This window comes from Pleurodeles waltl, chromosome 4_2, assembly GCF_031143425.1.
Source record: "Pleurodeles waltl isolate 20211129_DDA chromosome 4_2, aPleWal1.hap1.20221129, whole genome shotgun sequence".
In the NCBI taxonomy this organism is placed as follows: domain Eukaryota; kingdom Metazoa; phylum Chordata; class Amphibia; order Caudata; family Salamandridae; genus Pleurodeles; species Pleurodeles waltl.
In genome coordinates, this window is record NC_090443.1 from 1,043,994,215 (window position 1) to 1,044,012,439 (window position 18,225).

The 18,225-nt window shown below is 48.6% G+C and overlaps 1 protein-coding gene across 11 annotated transcripts in view; it reads right to left on the minus strand.

The window, feature by feature from the left end:
* LOC138293695 (transmembrane protein 176B-like) overlaps positions 1–18,225 on the minus strand; it is an 86,194-nt gene that overhangs the window by 24,357 nt on the left and 43,612 nt on the right. For all 11 annotated transcript variants that reach the window (XM_069233019.1, XM_069233014.1, XM_069233018.1 and 8 more), the window contains exons 3-4: positions 12,268–12,378; positions 397–453 (exon numbers count right to left, since the gene is read on the minus strand). In XM_069233019.1, coding sequence (XP_069089120.1) covers positions 397–453; positions 12,268–12,378 — 168 coding nt within the window. The remainder of the gene's footprint in view (positions 1–396; positions 454–12,267; positions 12,379–18,225) is intronic.

Here is an 18,225-nt window from a genome sequence, read left to right on the forward strand (position 1 = left end):
GATGAGTTAGGAGATGCTATGAAGCTCTTGATGGTCATTGGAGCAGAGATCTTGGGGTGGAGAACCCAGTAGAGGCAGGTCATCAGACCTAAAGAGCGACATGTGAGCTGTGGTGGGAGGGGATGGATCCAAACACACCTCAGGCAAGGAGGTCTGCGAGCTCACATAGGCCAGTGCAGTGCTACCAAATAACAGACTTGGAACTGGAAGTGTGAAGACACCTGGTTCTAATACAACAACTTCAAGGTGGGCCAAGAAAAACTGTGCCAGAGAAAGAAACTGCCATGCCAGCATCATGTCTCAGTGCGGTGTGCCCCTTGTGAGACCACTCTCTTCAGATAGTTCACAAGTGTGACTGGTTGGTGCTGAGGGAGGTGGAAGTGCTGAAACACTTACCCAGCAGGGGCCAGCACGCTTTTCAGCAATGATGGAGACCGCTCCAGCCAGGATGAACTGGGGAAGGAAAGGATAATGTCTCAGGCATAATTCAAGAAATACTTGTGGAGAAGAAAGGAATTGCAAATGCCAGGAAATGCTATTAGTTCAGGTTTTTTTTTTAAGGTAAAAATGTGACTATATCATTTAATTCCTTAACAAATAACATGTATTTAGAAGAAAAAAACAGTAAGGCTCTACACTTTTTGTACTAGACTGGTACCATGGAAAATCCTCCAGATTTCCTGGAAGACATTAGCCAGTGCTGCTGGCAGAGAGTTAAACTAGGGCTCTCAATCATGTTTAAAAATGGAGGGCCTGATTCACAAAGGTAAATAAAGTTAGGCCAAAAGTACAACTTTACTACCGGTTAAGTTCGACTTTTGGTCTAACTTTACCTTTGTGAATACCAAAAAGTAGTAATGTTAGACTTTTGTTCCAGTTAGACTTTTGGTCTAACTTTACCTTTGTGAATACCAAAATGTAGTAATGTTAGACTTTTGGTCCAAGTTAGACTTTTGGTCAAACTTTACCTTTGTGAATCGGGCCCAAGGTCTCAGCTTAAAAGGCTTGCTACATTTCCAATTGAAGACCAAAAAGCTTTCAGCTATTTGATCTGCCAAAAACTTTTTAAAGTCTTTAGGTCTTCCACAGAAGGCTGACAAGAGCTCCGGAGACTTCATTAATGTTAAGAGGAACAGGGGTTTGAATAAACTGTAGTTCACTCAGTCCACCAATATTCACTACATAGGTATCCATCAGGTTCAAAGCAGCACTAGCCAGCCTTAAAGACTCCAACCTCACATTCCCCACACCCTTCAAGGGTTTCAACCGCTGAGCCCTGTGCAAGGGTCTTGTAAAGGCCAGACCAATTCAATATTGATATTTTAGCCCAAATACAGGGATTATAGCATGTGAAGAAAGGAAAACTTTACTTACCTCCAGCACTCTGTTTGCAACTTGTACTGTTCTAGATCACATGTTGTGCCCTCCCCCACCATCTATTGTTGGGTGCAGGCTACTGCAAGTTATTTTTCTTCTGGGTCTAAGTATCATTTTCTTGCATGTTGACATGATCATGTTCCTAATTCCCACAAGACACCTTTCTAGATTATGCCTTTTTCCCCACCTGCCAAAGTACCTCAGGATGGTGAAAGGAAGAGCAGCAATTTGATAATGACTGGGTAAAAGTTTGTGCTATTTTCCCACAACCCTGGAGGTGGGAAGGTCGCCTTTGAATCTACAACATACAAACCCAGAGATACAGGTTTGCGGCATGTGCTGTTGTAGGTCACATGCTGAGGACAGATGAAATATTGGTACCCAGGACCTCCAAGGCAATGTTGAGGACAATATATGAGGTAGCCTTGACCCAAGGGTAGGTCGCTCCCCCTGCCGCTGCAGCTCCTCCAGGTTCCTGAGTTCCTGAGACCCACCTCACAGTAAGTACCCCCCACCTCCCAGCCCCTCGCCCTGCCCCGCGCTACTCACCCTCTCTCCTGCTCCTGCTTCTTTTCCTCCTCTCTGTCTCTTCCTCCTCGCTCCTCCTCTGCAATCTTCTTCTGTACTCTTCTTTTCCCCGTCTTCTCTCTTGTTCTGTGCGCTCCTCAGCCTCTCCTGTCGCCTCTCTTCTTCCTCATCTTGCTCTGTGGTCTTCTGCCTTCTGCTCTTCGTCTTCTGTATCTTCTTTGATGATCTTCTGTTCGTCTGCTCTTCTGCTTCTTCGTCCCCTGCATCTTCCTCTGTGTTCTTCTGTTCTTCTGTGTTCTTCTCTTCTGTTCTTCTGTGTTCTTCTATTCTTCTGTGTTCTTCCGGTCTTCTGTGTTCTTCTCTTCTATTCTTCTGTGTTCTTCCGGTCTTCTCTGTTCTTCCAGTCTTCTGTGTTCTTCTCTTCTGTTCTTCTGTGCTCTTCTGTTCCTCTGTGTTCTTCCGGTCTTCTGTGCTCTTCGCTTCTTCTGTTCTTCAGTCTTCTCCGACCCTTGTCTCTTCCCGCCCCTGTCTCTGCCCTCCTGCTCCTGCCTCACCCCCCTCTATCTCTCCACCTATCTCTCACTATCACCCACATCTACCCTTTCGCTACCTGCCTCCCTCACTCCTCTACCTATTTCTCCATCTAACTCCCTCACTGACCCCCTCCTCCTATCTACCTATTTTTCTATCTCTCCACCTATCTATTTCCCTATCTCTCCCCCCGTCCCGACACCCCCTCTGTTACCTATCTCCCTATCCTCTCACTCTACCTCTCACCCTCACCCACCTCTACCACCCCCCCCATCTTTTCAACCCTACTCCTATCTCTCTCCCTAATCTCCTAAAACTCCTAACACTCACCCCCCTCCACCCTTAAATCCCCCTCCCCCAGCTCTTCTCACTCTACCTGTCCCCCCCTCCCTCACGCTTTCCCGTCGCGTCCTCCTGCACGCCCCCCCAGCTCCCATTCGCCCCCAGCTGACCCCTCCCCCCCCTCCTACCTCATATGGCGGCCGCTGCGCGACAGTGGTAGTGACCCTTGACCCAAGGGTAGGTCGCTCCCCCTGTCGCTGCAGCTCCTCCAGCTCCTCCAGGTTCCTGAGACCCACCTCACAGTAAGTAGCCCCCACCTCCCAGCCCCTCGCCCTGCCCCGCGCTACTCACCCTCTCTCCTGCTCCTGCTTCTTTACCTCCTCTCTGTCTCTTCCTCCTCGCTCCTCCTCTGCAATCTTCTTCTGTACTCTTCTTTTCCCCGTCTTCTCTCTTCTTCTGTGCGCTCCTCAGTCACTCCTGTCGCCTCTCTTCTTCCTCATCTTGCTCTGTGGTCTTCTGCCTTCTGCTCTTCGTCTTCTGTATCTTCTTTGTTGATCTTCTGTTCGTCTGCTCTTCTGCTTCTTCGTCCCCTGCATCTTCCTCTGTGTTCTTCTGTTCTTCTGTGTTCTTCTCTTCTGTTCTTCTGTGTTCTTCTGTTCTTCTGTGTTCTTCCATTCTTCTATGTTCTTCTCTTCTGTTCTTCTGTGTTCTTCCGGTCTTCTCTGTTCTTCCAGTCTTCTGTGTTCTTCTCTTCTGTTCTTCTGTGCTCTTCTGTTCCTCTGTGTTCTTCCGGTCTTCTGTGCTCTTCGCTTCTTCTGTTCTTCGGTCTTCTCCGACCCCTGTCTCTTCCCGCCCCTGTCTCTGCCCTCCTGCTCCTGCCTCACCCCCTCTATCTCTCCATCTATCTCTCACTATCACCCACATCTACCCTTTCGCTACCTGCCTCCCTCACTCCTCTACCTATCTCTCCATCTAACTCCCTCACTGACCCCCTCCTCCTATCTACCTATTTTTCTATCTCTCCACCTATCTATTTCCCTATCTCTCCCCCCGTCCCGACACCCCCTCTGTTACCTATCTCCCTATTTTCTCACTCTACCTCTCACCCTCACCCACCCTATCCTCTCACTCTACCTCTCACCCTCACCCACCTCTACCACCCCCCCTCCCCTATCTTTTCAACCCTACTCCTATCTCTCTCCCTAATCTCCTAAAACTCCTAACACTCACCACCCTCCACCCTTAAATCCCCCTCCCCCAGCTCTTCTCACTCTACCTGTCCCCCCCTCGCGCTTTCCCGCCACGACCTCCTGCACGCCCCCGCCCCCCAGCTCCCATTCGCCCCCAGCTGACCCCTCCGCCCCTCCTCCCTCTTATGGCGGCCGCTGGCGCGCCGGAGGCGCGCCAGAGGCAAGCCCGTCTGCGCCCGTCCGCGCCTGGCCCGCGCCCAGCGCCACGACCCCTGGTCCCCAGCCCTCCCCTACCCCGCTGACCCGCTACGACCCCACCACCCTCCACGCCCTCAACCCCGGGCGCTACAACACCTGCTTCCAAGCCCATCCCAAGCGCACCCATGGACCCTTCGCCTGTAACTCCTGCAAACGCATCTTCCCCCACGCAATTACCACAACCACCAGCCCACGCGCCATCAACCACCTCAAGTGCATCCTGGTCAACGCGCGCTCTGTCCACAAGCACGCCGTCGAACTCTGGGACCTCCTGGACTCCACAGCTCCGGAAGTCGCCTTCATCACGGAAACCTGGATGAACGCCTCATCAGCTCCAGACATCGCCACTGCCATCCCCGAAGGCTACAAGATCTCCAGAAAAGACCGCACCAACCAAGTAGGAGGAGGTATCGCCATCGTCTTCAAAGACTCCATCAGCGTCACCACCTCCACCGAAAACACCCCTCTCGCCGCTGAACATCTGCATTTTCAAATTCGTACCGACCCTAGGACCACCCTCAGAGGATCCCTCGTCTACCGACCCCCCGGACCGCACGCCCCTTTCACCGACGCCATCGCCGACTTCATCTCCCCGCACGCCGCACGCCCAGAACAACGACCCCAACACCACCACCCTGCTCGACAACCTCGCCAACCTCGGCCTCAAGCAACTGGTGAACACCGCCACCCACATCGCCAGACACACGCTTGACCCTATCTTCTCCGCCAGCAAACACATCTTCTTCAGCCACACCTCCGCCCTACACTGGACCGACCACAGCTGTGTCCACTTCACATTCCGACGCGAGACCCGCCACCTCCGCACTCAACCCATCCCTCGTCGACAGTGGAACAAGATCCCCGAAGAGCAACTCTTCTCCGCACTCGCCGCCAACCAACCCACCCTCACCACCGACCCCAATGCCGCAGCCCTCAGCCTCACAAACTGGATCTCCAACTGCGCAGACAACCTTGCTCCCCTCAAACGCACGCATCGACAGACCAACACCAAAAAACCTCTCTGGTTCTCTGACACCCTCAAAGAATCAAAGAAAACTTGTCGCACCCTCGAGAAGGCGCAAGGACCACACCGCTGACAACATGACCGCTCTCAAGAACGCTACCCGCGAACACCACCACCTGATCCGCGCTGCCAAAAGGAACTTTTTCACCGACAGACTGGACAAAAACAGCCACAACAGCAGAGAACTCTTCAGCATCGTCAAGGAGTTCTCCAACCCAAACGCCAACGCCGTCACACCCTCACAGGATTTGTGCGAATCCCTCGCCACCTTCTTCCATCGCAAGATCAGCGACCTCCACGACAGCTTCGGACACCAGACCCAACCAAACACTACCGAACCCGCACCCCCGGCCATCACCCTCAACAACTGGACCCACATCAACACTGAAGAAACCAAATCCATCATGAACTCTATCCACTAAGGCGCCCCTTCGGACCCCTGCCCTCAGTTCATCTTTAATAAAGCCGACGACATCATCGCCCCGCACCTCCAGGCCGTCATCAACTCTTCTTTTTCTTCTGCTACCTTCCCCGAATGCTGGAAACACGCCGAAGTCAACGCCCTACTAAAGAAACCTACGGCTGACCCGAGCGACCTGAAAAATCTCCGCCCCATCTCTCTCCTGCCTTTCCCAGCCAAGGTAATAGAGAAGACCGTCAACAAACAGCTGACCACCTTCCTGGAAAACAACAACCTGCTCGACCCTTCACAAACCGGATTCCGAACCAACCACAGCACGGAAACCACCCTCATTTCAGTCACAGACGACATCAGAACCCTGATGGACAACGGTGAAACAGTCGCCCTCATCCTCCTCGACCTCCCGGCTGCCTTCGACACCGTCTGTCACCGCACCCTAATCACCCGCCTCCGCTCTACCGGGATCCAAGGCCAGGCCCTGGACTGGATCGGCTCCTTACTCTCAAACCGTTCCCAAAGAGTTTACCTCCCTCCGTTTCGCTCAGACCCCACCGAGATCATCTGCGGCGTACCTCAAGGCTCATCGCTCAGCCCGACACTCTTCAATGTCAACATGAGCCCCCTCGCCAACATCCTACACAAGCACGACATCATCATCACCTCCTACGCTGACACCCAACTTATACTCTCCCTCACCAAGGACCCCGCCAGCGCCAAGACCAACCTACAAGAGGGTATGAAGGACGTCGCAGATTGGATGAGGCTCAGCCACCTAAAGCTGAACTCTGAAAAAACGGAAGTCCTCATCCTCTGCAACACCCCGTCCGCCTGGGACGACTCCTGGTGGCCCACGGCCCTCGGCACTGCACCGACCCCCACAGACCACGCCCGCAACCTCGGCTTCATCTTGGACCCTCTTCTCACCATGACCAAGCAAGTCAACGCCGTGTCCTCCGCCTGCTTCCTCACCCTCTGCATGCTCCGCAAGATCTTCCGCTGGATCCCTGCCGACACTAGAAAAACCGTGACCCACGCCCTTGTCACGAGCCGCCTGGACTACGGCAACACCCTCTTCGCTGGGACCACAGCCAAACTCCAAAACCGCCTGTTTTTCAATTGACAGACCATTGAGCGCACTGACTGCACCAAGAGGGAACGGCAAACTTAAACGCCACTAAGGTGGAATCTTTTGTTTCTAGACTCACAAATAGATCCACTTATGGTGTTCTCCACTCTTGAAAGTGCAGGACTGCATCTTGAAATTTAGTTTCCACTTGTGAGTGTCTTGACTCTGTGTTGCTGAGCAGATCTGCAAAGTCGTTGTCAATGCCCGAGAGGTGTTCGGCCAGGAGTCTGTGAGGCTAGTGGCCACAGCTAAACCTGATGTGCCTTTCTGGACAGCGGGAGAGCGTGTGGACCCCTTGTTTCTGAATGTAAAGCAGAGTGGTCAAGTGGTCCACGTAGATTCATTCAGATCAACGTCTGCGCTAACGTCATCGCTTTGAGCTAGAAGAGAATGAGGTTCTACTATGGCCAGCCTTGTGTTTTCCCACCACTGAAATGGACAGTCATGTGAGCCTATGGAAGGCGTTCAACCATATCCAGGATGGTCCATTATCGGAGCTGTCATTGGCTTGCTAAGGGAAGCTGGATGCACATGAAATGTGTAAGCATAATGTGAGTGAAGGTCGCTGCTACCCCCTCAACATATGCTTTTCACTGACTGGTGGTGGTGGCAGCAAGTTGCTACTGCAGGGACACATGCCTTTTTCCCTATAACTCTGCGATCTGCTTAAAGAACTACGTAAGAGCCATAACAGGGGCCGCATGTCTGTTTCTTACTTGAAACATTTATGAAAGCTTTGTGTGTGTGTGTGTTGGAAATGGCCCTTTTTGCAGGGTTATCCCCAAACTTTGTGCCTTCTTCTTCCTATTTTTTCAGGTCTGTTTTTGCTGGTTTATTGTCTCTGCACACTTTACCACTGCTAATCAGTGCTAAAGTGCAACTGTTCCCTATGGAAATTGTACTGTTGATTGATTTATCCATGATTTGCATATTTGATTTACTGGTACGTCCCTAGTAAAGTGCACTAGAGGTGGCCAGGGCCTGTAAATCAAATGCTACTAGTGGGCCTGCAGCACTGGTTGTGCCACCCACATAAGTAGCTATGTAATCATGTCTCAGACCTGCCACTGCAGTGTCTGTAGGTGCAGTTTTGACTGTAACTTTGACTTGGCAAGTGTACCCACTTGCCAGGCCTAAACCTTCCCTTTTCTTACATGTAAGGCACCCCTAAGGTAGGCCCCAGGTAGCCCCAAGGGCAGGGTGCAGTGTATGGTTAAGGTAGGACATATAGTAATGTGATTTATATGTCCTAACAGTGAAATATTGCTAAATTTGTTTTTCACTGTTGCAAGGCCTGTCCCTCTCATAGGTTAACATGGGGGCTACCTTTAAATCTGATTAAAGTGTAGATTCCCTTTGGGAGCGGATGGACATGTGGAGTTTAGGGTCTCTGAGCTCACAGTTTAAAAATACATCTTTTAGTAAAGTTGATTTTAAGATTGTGCGTTTGAAAATGCCACTTTTAGAAAGTAGGCATTTTCTTGCTTAATCCATTCTGTGAGTCTGCCTGTTTGTGGATTCCCTGTCTGGGTCAGTTTGACAGTTGGGCTGTTCACACCTCTCCTCTAGACAGTGACACAAAGGGGGCTGGGGTGTAGCTTGCATATCTTGATTAGCTATCTGTGCTGGAGGGGAGAGGAGGAGTGGTCACTCACACCTGAAAGGACTGTGCCTGCCCTCACACAATGCTGTCTCTGACCCCCTGGTGAGTGTCTGGGGCCTGGCCAAGGAAGGATCTTGCAAACACTTGAGAATTTGCTTTGAAGTTTGCAAACTTCAAAGGCAGAGCTGGGTATAGGAAGCAGACCCAAACCCCCAGACTTTTAGAATATTTCTGGAATCAAGAGGAACCTCTGCCAAGGAGAAGAGCTGAAGAGCTGAAGGAAGAGTACTGTCCCTTTGCTGTGTTGCTTTGCTGGACTGGCCTGCAGTTGCTGCTTCTGCCTGAAAAGAGTGCAAAGGGTGAACTTTGCTGTGTGTCCTGCTTGAGAAAATTCTCCAATGGCTTGGAGTAGAGCTTCCCTCCTGTTGGAAGTCTCAGGGACACCAAAGACTTCAGCTTCCTCGACCTGCAGCACTGGGAACTGTGCGTTTTGTGCTGTTCAAGAGGAGAAACCATTCCGACACCGCCAATGACGCCGCTGGCCTGCACCGTGACCTGCCGACGCCACACGGAGTCGCATTGCCCCGCTTCGTACCGCGACCCTGGTCTTACCGACGCCGTCATCGGACGACTTCACCGAGCCGCTGCTCGCACCGCAACCTGTGGGCCCCGCACTCCGACGTCACCTGCTCACACCGCATCCTGGGCATCCCTGACGACGTCACTCCTGCTGACACCGGCGCCGCTGCCTGCACTGTGGCCTCTGGACACCGCTCGTGAGGAGCATGAAGCACCGTCCCATCCCGCGCCGCAGACCCAGTCCACCGACGCAGCACCATCGGCTCCAGTGTCGTCTCCAGGCATCCTTGCCTGCACTCTGGCCTGTGGACACCGCTCGTGAGGGTCACGAAGCACCGTCCCTGACACCGCAGCTGGCCCGCGACGCCGAGGCCAGCCTGAACTTTTGGTTTTGTTGTTCACGACACCGTGATAGCCCCAGGTGAAGTTATCGACTTCAAGGAACTGTATTGTTAAGTACATCTTGCAGCATTCATATTTTTATTACTGTATGTTGGATTTTTTATCGTCTTTGGTCTTGTTTTATATAGTTAAATATTGGCTATTTTTCGAAAACTGGTGTGGTGTCCTTTTGTAGTGTTTTCAATTATTACTGTGTGTTATGTGAAAATGCTTTACACATTGCTTCTGAGATAAGCCTGACTGCTCGTGCCAAGCTACAAGAGGGTGAGCAGGGGTTATCTGAGCGGGTATCTCCCTTATCCTAGAGTGAGGGTCCCTACTTGGACAGGGTGCAAACCGACCGCCAACTAGAGACCCCATTTCTAACAGTGTGGTTTACTGGTGACAATAAATGGTGGGGTCCATTTGGAAGCCAGGTGGATGCTACCTTTTGGGATGGTGGCACTCTGCTCAGAACACTAGCTTTGTAGAAGATTGAAACTCCAGCCTACACATACTCCCTCACAGCAGGTCTCTCTGAAATCAGTTTTACCTCGTGGCTGTGGATTTCTATCTGGTAACAAAACCCACTGATGTGTATCTTCCTGTGATGCTGCTGGTCACATCGACAACGGTGGACTGTGCACGGCCCTGTCTAATCCGTACAAATAATTGCTTAGATTTAGCCTAAACGTGTTTCACCTGCAACTTCTTGCTTGAAAGCATAAGAAAGCTTAGGGAACAACAGAAGATGCACTCCTTGAGAATTTGTTGAGTTTTTCTACATTATAAAGATCCAGCCCTTGGGTTGTCCCTGGCTGCCTGCCGTAGCCACCCAAGTAGGATAAATACTGCTCTCTTACACAACAAGCACCCATCCTACTAAGTATAATGATATAAAATACAAATTGAGTCCCAAATTGATTCCAAATATTCTTCTTTATTTCTTCCTCTCCATTCCACTCCAGCCAAGCCAATACGTGTTTCATCTGGGGTGTATCGCCCCTCGACTTCCTCAGGGCTTCCTATGGCTGTCAACAATATACCATATACATTCTTCAGTTAAATGTCCAATATAGGTATCTATATGTGCCAACCGCAAAACTAGTGCAGTACATTTTTTTAAATTAATATTCAATAGGTGGAAACCATTCTAATTTGTTGTGTATTAGCATTTGTCAACAAACTTATAATTTGAAATGTCATTTGCATTTTCCAACTCTGTATATCCCTATATTCTTAATAATATGTCACATCTCCTTAGTACTCCAAGCATGCACACACAAGTAAACTTCCCAGCCCCATAATTGTAAATTTATGTTGTTTTATCCATGTAGAATCTGTATCTCATATAAGGCCATTATACCTGTCTTTTATTGTTATATCTCCAAATCTGTCCTTTTCCAATACTCTGAATTCTTCCGTAATATCCGATTGAATAGCACCAGTCTGTTTCTATATACAATGAAACCATGTTAAGTATCAAGTAGTTATATTTTCATTCACTTATCTCTCTAACGAGTATCGTTCTATACGAAAACTTTTCCTCAACTTGCTTACCTCCTTTCCACTCATTCTTTGAAATAGCTCTCTTATTTTGGATGCTTCCTACACGATATTCGAAGCATATCCTGCAAGTAAGTATAACAGTATAACACGGTTTAATAAGAGTACGACCCTCGTTGGGTATATATTTTCCAGTAACTTCTACTCCCTTCTATATAGAAACTGTTACACCTACCTCTACTGGTGCATGCTCATTTATGCTGGCTGTAGGAGACTGTGCTGAAACACAACCTCTTGAGCCATCCTCCTCCCTTATACACCTCTAGAGATCAACAGGTGATGTCAGGATCAAGCCCTAACCAGAAATGACCCAGTCCTGTGGACATACCTGCTAACAGAACAATCAGAACACAAGTACCTTAACGTTTAAGTACTGAAAGGCGCGCTTAACTGGTTGTCGGACTCCAGTGACCCGACTCCTGAACCAGACCAGGAACCCGAAGATGCCCTCCATCCTCCCCTGAACCCCACCATCACCACTGATGTAGACAGTGCAACTTGGGAAATCCTCAACTGCGCATGTCCCTTCCTACTGATGGTCATAGTTGTGTGGGAGATGGGATTTGTGGCCCATTTTAAATGTTGGTGTTGCAAATTCATCAACTAAGGCATTAGCCCACCAAGCTGCCCAGCCTGGTACCAAAGGTTGGACCAGTATACAGACTGCATCTCTATCGTTAGGACATGCTTGCATTATAGGGAAATGCCCACGTAGAGAGTCAGAGACAGAGGAGTTGTGAAGATCTGAGACAACCAAAAGTCAGGCCCAATTGAAAACCTAGTCCACAACAGCTGAAATCACATCTTGTACCAGAGTTTCTGGCACATTCTACTTTACAGAGGGCACACTATTTTAGTCCTCGCTTTGCATGCCTATAAATAAAAAACCTATTCTTCTTTAAAGTTATAGCACTGTTTGGTCTCTAATGTTGATAGCTGTTATTTACTCTGTTGTATGGAATAGTTTTGAGTTTTGAGTTCTCCCTCCCAGAGAAAGCCTTTACTATTTGTCCTCCACATCTAGTCAGGTACTCGATGGAAGAAACTTGGTGATTTTCTCTCTGCATATGAAGGTTCTCACCTCCCGTTAGCACTTACATCTCACCGCTCTCTTGTTCTGCAAGTGCTTCTGTACTTACCAAGACCCTAACGTCCACTTACCTCTGAGAGATTTAGTTCCAGGGAGAGTGACAGAGTGCTCTAGCTCAGAGGGAACACAAGGGGAGGATGCTGTGACCTATAATCTGCCAGCTAGATCCCATGGTCATGAAAAGCAGACTTTTAGGTTCCCTTCAAGTGTTTTACTGGGATAACATCCACTCCAAGTTCCTCCCCTTCAATAATCTTGTTTCATGAGACTCATCCACCCCCCTATAATCCAGCACCTCAGCATCTACTTACCGGGATCCCAGTCCAGAACCCACTTCCGGTGTAGAACAAGATGCCTTCTTGAATGAGGCAGAACATCACTGCTAAGGAGATGCAAACCAGGCCACTCATAATCTGTACAGCCTGCAAACAAAGACACTGAGAGGTTAACCATAGCACCCGCTCCTTACTAACCCCCCTCCACGCCCTCTGTACAGCCTGCAAACAAAGAGACTGAGAGGTTAACCATAGCACCCGCTCCTTACTAACACCCCTCCACACCATCTGTACGGCCTGCAAACAAAGACACTAAGAGGTTAATCATAGCACCCGCTCCTTACAAACACCCCTCCTCGTCCTCTGTGCGGCCTGTAAATATAGACACTGAGAGGTTAACCATAGCACCCCCTTCTTACGAACACCCCTTCTCGTCCTCTGTATGGCCTGCAAACAAAGACACTGAGACGTTAACCATAGCAACCGCTCCTTACAAACAGCCCTCATCGCACTCTGTACGACCTGCAAACAAAGATGCTGAGGGGTTAGCCATAGCACCCGCTCCTTACTAACACCTTTCCACGCTCTCTGAACGGCCTTCAAACACAGACACAAAGACGTTAACCATAGCACCCGCTCCTTACAAACACCTCTCCACACATGTACGGCCTGCAAACAAAGACACCAAGAGGTTAATCAAAACACCTGCTCCTTACCAACACCCATCCTCGCCCTCTGTGCGGCCAGTACACAAAGACACTGAGAGGTTGATCATAGCACCTGCTCCTTAGTAACACCCCTCCTAGTACTCCGTTCATCCTGCAAACAAAGACACCTAGAGGTTCATCATAGCACCCACTCCTTACAAACATCCCTCCATGCACTCTGTGCGGCCTGCAAACAAAGACGCTGAGAGGTTAACATGGCATCCGCTCCTTACACCCTCATACTATCAGCTCCTGACACTGTGATAGCACCCTCTCCTTACACCCTTCCTCCCTCACACTCTGTACAACCGGCAACCAAAGACACCAAGAGGTAGATTATAGCACTGGCTCCTTACACCCCTCTCTCCTCACACTCTGTACGGCCTGCACACACAGACACCAAGAGGTTAATCATAGCACCTTCCCCTTACACCCTTCCCTCCTCGCACTCTGTACGGCCTACAAAGACACATCACCCCATTCCTTGCACCCTTACACCTCCCTTGTCTTCTTCATGGAGTTTGCACACTGGCCTGTGTGGTAAGGCACCAGCATGTTTGCTATGCTTCCCTCACAAGTATACTTAGTTAATCCTTTTAAACAAGTGGTCGCTATTGGCACCTTCATCAGTGTTCCTTTAAATACACACACTGGTGACACTGGTGCATGTTCAACTGTGCCGTTAGGAAGATTGGGACATTGATACCTGACAAAAAACTCCTCTCGCCCACTTTTTTGGGAATAGATAGGACCTTATAAACATGATGCCCAGAATCAAAATAGAATGGTGTGGCTACCAATGGAGAGATGGCATCGAAGAACAGTGCCAAGCACAATACACTGCTAACCCAAAAAAGGGGCATGGATGCACTAAAACCAAACATTATGTAAGGTTATGTAAAGAAACATGGAGGAGGCATGCTTCCATCGACAGAGTTTCTACTCAGGTGTGGTTTGAAAACATACTAAGTGGTTAAAAAAAAAAGAGAAAACCCTTAAGGTCTCTGTTTTCTCAACAAAACCCAACAATACAAAAAAGAATGAAAATGGCAAACATGTTTTGATGCGCGTGTTAGAAATGGGGTCTTTGGTTGGCAGTCAGGTTACTCCCTGTCCAAGCAAGGACCCTCATTATAGCTAGGGCAAAGGAGAAACACGCCTGGTTAACTCCCACTCATCGCTTTGGTAGCTTGGCACGAGCAGAAAGGCTTATCCGAGAAGCAATGTGTAAAGTATTTGTACCAACACACACAGTAATACAGTGAAAACACTACAAAATGGACACCACACCAGTTTAGAAAAATAGGCAATATTTATTTAAATCAAACAAGATAAAAATGACAAAAATCCAACATACACAAGTCAAGATATGAATTTTCAAAAGAATAAGTCTTACTCCATAGAAAATAATGGAAATGTTGATTTTACACCTGGTTTGCGTCAAAAATAAAGCTGCACGGTCGAGCATGTGTCGGGAAAAGTCAGCGATGCGCTGATTCCTTACTCAAAAATGAGGCAGTGCGTTGTTTCTTCTCTGGGTAGGCGATGCGTCATTTTTCTCCCTCACAAAGAGAGCGATGCGTTAATTTCCGGACAGGGCACCTTGGGTCTGCCCCAATTCACAATTACTTTGACGCCCGGGGAAATCTGGTCGCACGGTGTTAGAAAACTGCACTGCGTGTGGTTTGCATCGTTATCAGCAGCCTCAAGCAGGTGTTGTGTTTCTCCAGCCGCTGGGGCAGGTGGAGCGTCGATTTTAGCAGCAAAGCGGGTGTCGCGTCGTTTATCAGCCAGGTTGCAGATGGTGCGTTGAAAATTTCCCCGCACGGCGTTCTGTGCATGGATTTCAGCTCTTGTTCTGCCAACTTCACCTTTCAAGGGCCCAGGGACTGGATAGGACACCACTTGGCAGGGCAGGAGTCTCAGCAGAGAGTCCAGGTGCTGGCAGAGAAAGTCTTTGATTGCCCTGAGACTTCAAAACAGAAGGCAAGCTCAGTTCAAGCCCTTGGAGATTCTTCATAAGTAGGAATGCACAACAAAGTCCAGTGTTTGTCCCCTTTCACAGGCAGAAGCAGCAACTGCAGAGTAGCCCATCAAAGCATAGTCACAGGCAGGGGCACCACTTCTCCTCAGCTCTTCATCTCTTCTCCTTGGCAGAGGTTCCTCTTGGTCCCAGAAGTGATCTAAAGTCTGGGGTTTTGGGTCCAATACTTATACCCTCTTCTGCCTTTGAAGTAGGCAAACTTCAAAGAGGAGTCTCTGTTGTTTACAGTATCCTACCTTGCCCAGGCCAGGCCCCAGACACACACCAGGGGGATGGAGACTGCATTGTGAGAGGGCAGGCACATCCCATTCAGGTGTAAGTGACCACTCCTCCCAACACTGTAGCCCAGATGGCTCATCAGGACATGTGGGCTACACCCCAGCTCTCTTTGTGACACTGACTAGAGGAGATTCACAAACAGCCCTACTGTCAGTCTGACCCAGACAGGGAATCCACAAACAGGCAGAGTCACAGAATGGTTTACGCAAGAAAATGGCCACTTTCTAGAAGTGGCATTTTCAAACTAACAATCTAAAAACCAACTTCACTAACAGATGTATTTTTAAAGTTCAGAGACCCCAAACTAAACTCCATATTTATATCTGCTGCCAAAGGGAATCTGTACTTTAATAATATTTAAAGGCAGCCCCCCATGTTAACCTATGAGAGAGATAGGCCTTGCAACAGTGAAAACCAAATTTGGCAGTATTTCACTGTTAGGACATGTAAAACACATAAGTACATGTCACACCTTTAACATACACTGAACCCTGCCCATGGGACTACCTAGGACATACCTTAGGGGTGCCTTACACGTATAAAAAGGGAAGGTTTAGACCTGGCAAGTGGGTACACTTGCCAAGTCGAATTGGCAGTTTAAAACTGCACACACAGGCACTGCAGTGGTAGGTCTGAGCCAGGTTGACAGGGATGCTAATGTGGGTGGCACAACCAGTGCTGCAGGCCCACTAGTAGCATTTGATTTACAGGCATTGGGCACCGCTAGTACACTTTACTAGGGACTTACTAGTAAATCAAATGTGTCAATCATGGGAAAGCCAATTACACATACACTTTACACAGGAGCACTTGCACTTTAGCACTGATCAGCAGTGGTAAAGTGCCCAGAGTACCAAAAACAGCAAAAACAGAGTCCAGCACACAGTCAAAACATGGGAAGCAGAGGCAAAAAAGACGGAAGACCGTGCCAAGGATGCCAGATCTAACACCCCCACTATCCTTGCTGGATGAGTTAGCATGCTACATTCACAACTAGAGAAATGACACTACCTAGAAGTCACCGTTACAAAGTCAGCGAGCTTCTGTCTGGCCAGAGGGTCAGCCAGCCCTGAGGGGTCCGACTCCTTCACGGCTCGCTCGACAGCGTGGGCCTCCCTTACCCTTTAGAGATGAACTATACAGGCGTAGCTGCAAGAAGCTGACATTATCAGAGCTCCTGTAACAGGAGGGTTGAGCAGCTTCTTGCAGCTCTATCAAGCCTAAAACAGGGTTCCCCTTCTGGTCCCAAGGAAAACCAGGCTGCAGTCAGTTGCCTACCAATGTTAAACAGGCAGTGATTCCATTGGATTAAACACCTTTCTCCTGGACTGCCAATGCTTTCATCCTCAACTGCAAATGCTTTAATCTTATGCTGCCAATGCTTTTTTTCATCTTAGACTGCCAATGCTTTCATCCTGGACTGCCAATGCTTTCATCTTAGACTGCCAATGCTTTCATCTTACGCTGCCAATGCTTTCATCTCGGACTCCCAATGCTTTCATCATGGCCTGCCATGCTTTCATCTTGGACTGCCAATGCTTTCATCTTGGACTGCCAATGCTTTCATCTTGGACTGCCAATGCTTTCATATTAGACTCTCCCAATGCTGTCATCTTAGACTGCCAATGCTTTCATCCTGGACTGCCAATGCTTTTCTTAAACTGCCAATGCTTTCATCTTGGACTGCCAATGCTTTCATCATAGACTGCCAATGCTGTCATCTTAGACTGCCAATGCTTTCATCCTGGACTGGCAATGCTTTCTCTTAGACTGCCAATGCTTTCTTCGTTTCTTGGCCACGTGGTATGTCCTGTCCTAGGCTGTAAGGTCATAATCCTGCAGGTGATACAGACTACTAGACCCAAGAATTCCTAAACTTCTCCTGGTCACCAATGGAGAAAAACCCATGGAATGTCTTGCCAGTGTTTATACCAGGTCTTCAGCTATTTCCTAAAATTAACATGTGGTCACAAGAGAAAGGAGGCTGCAATTTCTAGTATTTAGCAAGAGCAGCCATTGATGCACTTTATCTCTAGTGCATGAAAGAGTTTAGCTGCGACTCTGCTCCTTGATGCACCAGATAAATTACTTTGGTACCTATGATCTTTTGAGTTCCACCACACGTGCACTCCACAGTTTGGGGTACCAGTTTGTAATGTTGTTTCCTTGTGTTACACCTGATTGCTCGTGGGTGGACTCCATTTGACTGCTATAGGTGATGTTTTTGTTGTTTCCTTGGGTTGGACCTTCTGTAGCTCTTGGGTAAAACCCATGGTCTCAAAACTCTTTGTTGCATCCTAGCCTTCACTGACCCACTCCTGTAGTTACTCCACAGGCTCCTACATTTCTGTGTTCAGCATCACGCTTCTTGCCACTCATGGCTGGGCTCCTTAGATAACCACACCTGTTGCTATGCAACCTTGGACAGCATCCTACAGTCTCACCTCCTTCTGTCTGAGGGTCACCCGTTCTCAACCTTTGCCTGGGTTGCTCCCACAGACCTTTAGAGTACTTTCAATTACTTTACCAAACTTGTTTATTTGCCTCTTTATATTTCACACTTGCTCTCATAGGTGGACTTCAGACTTGTATTCCTACATTTCGGGGTCACCTTGTGTTCTTCCCGGTTACACAGTTGAAATATATGAGTGAATTCCTTACATCAGTATATCCAATGGTTTTCTGCCTCTTGGTTTGCAAACCTGAGCTGAAGAGATACTTATTCTGCGAAATACCTGTAATAATAATATTGGATTAGATTGTACTCCCAACAGTCTAAGGCTGACCAAACAGATTATGTATATGGCTCTGCTTTAGTTCTTTCCTCCAGAACGGGTGTACTCACCATTTCTCAATAGTCTCTAGATAGTCTTATTTTTTGGTGTCTTTCTGCCTCATTTTTAGGGCAAAACTGCTCTTCTCTAAAGGTATTTAAATGAATATTCATTCATTTATTTGTCAGTT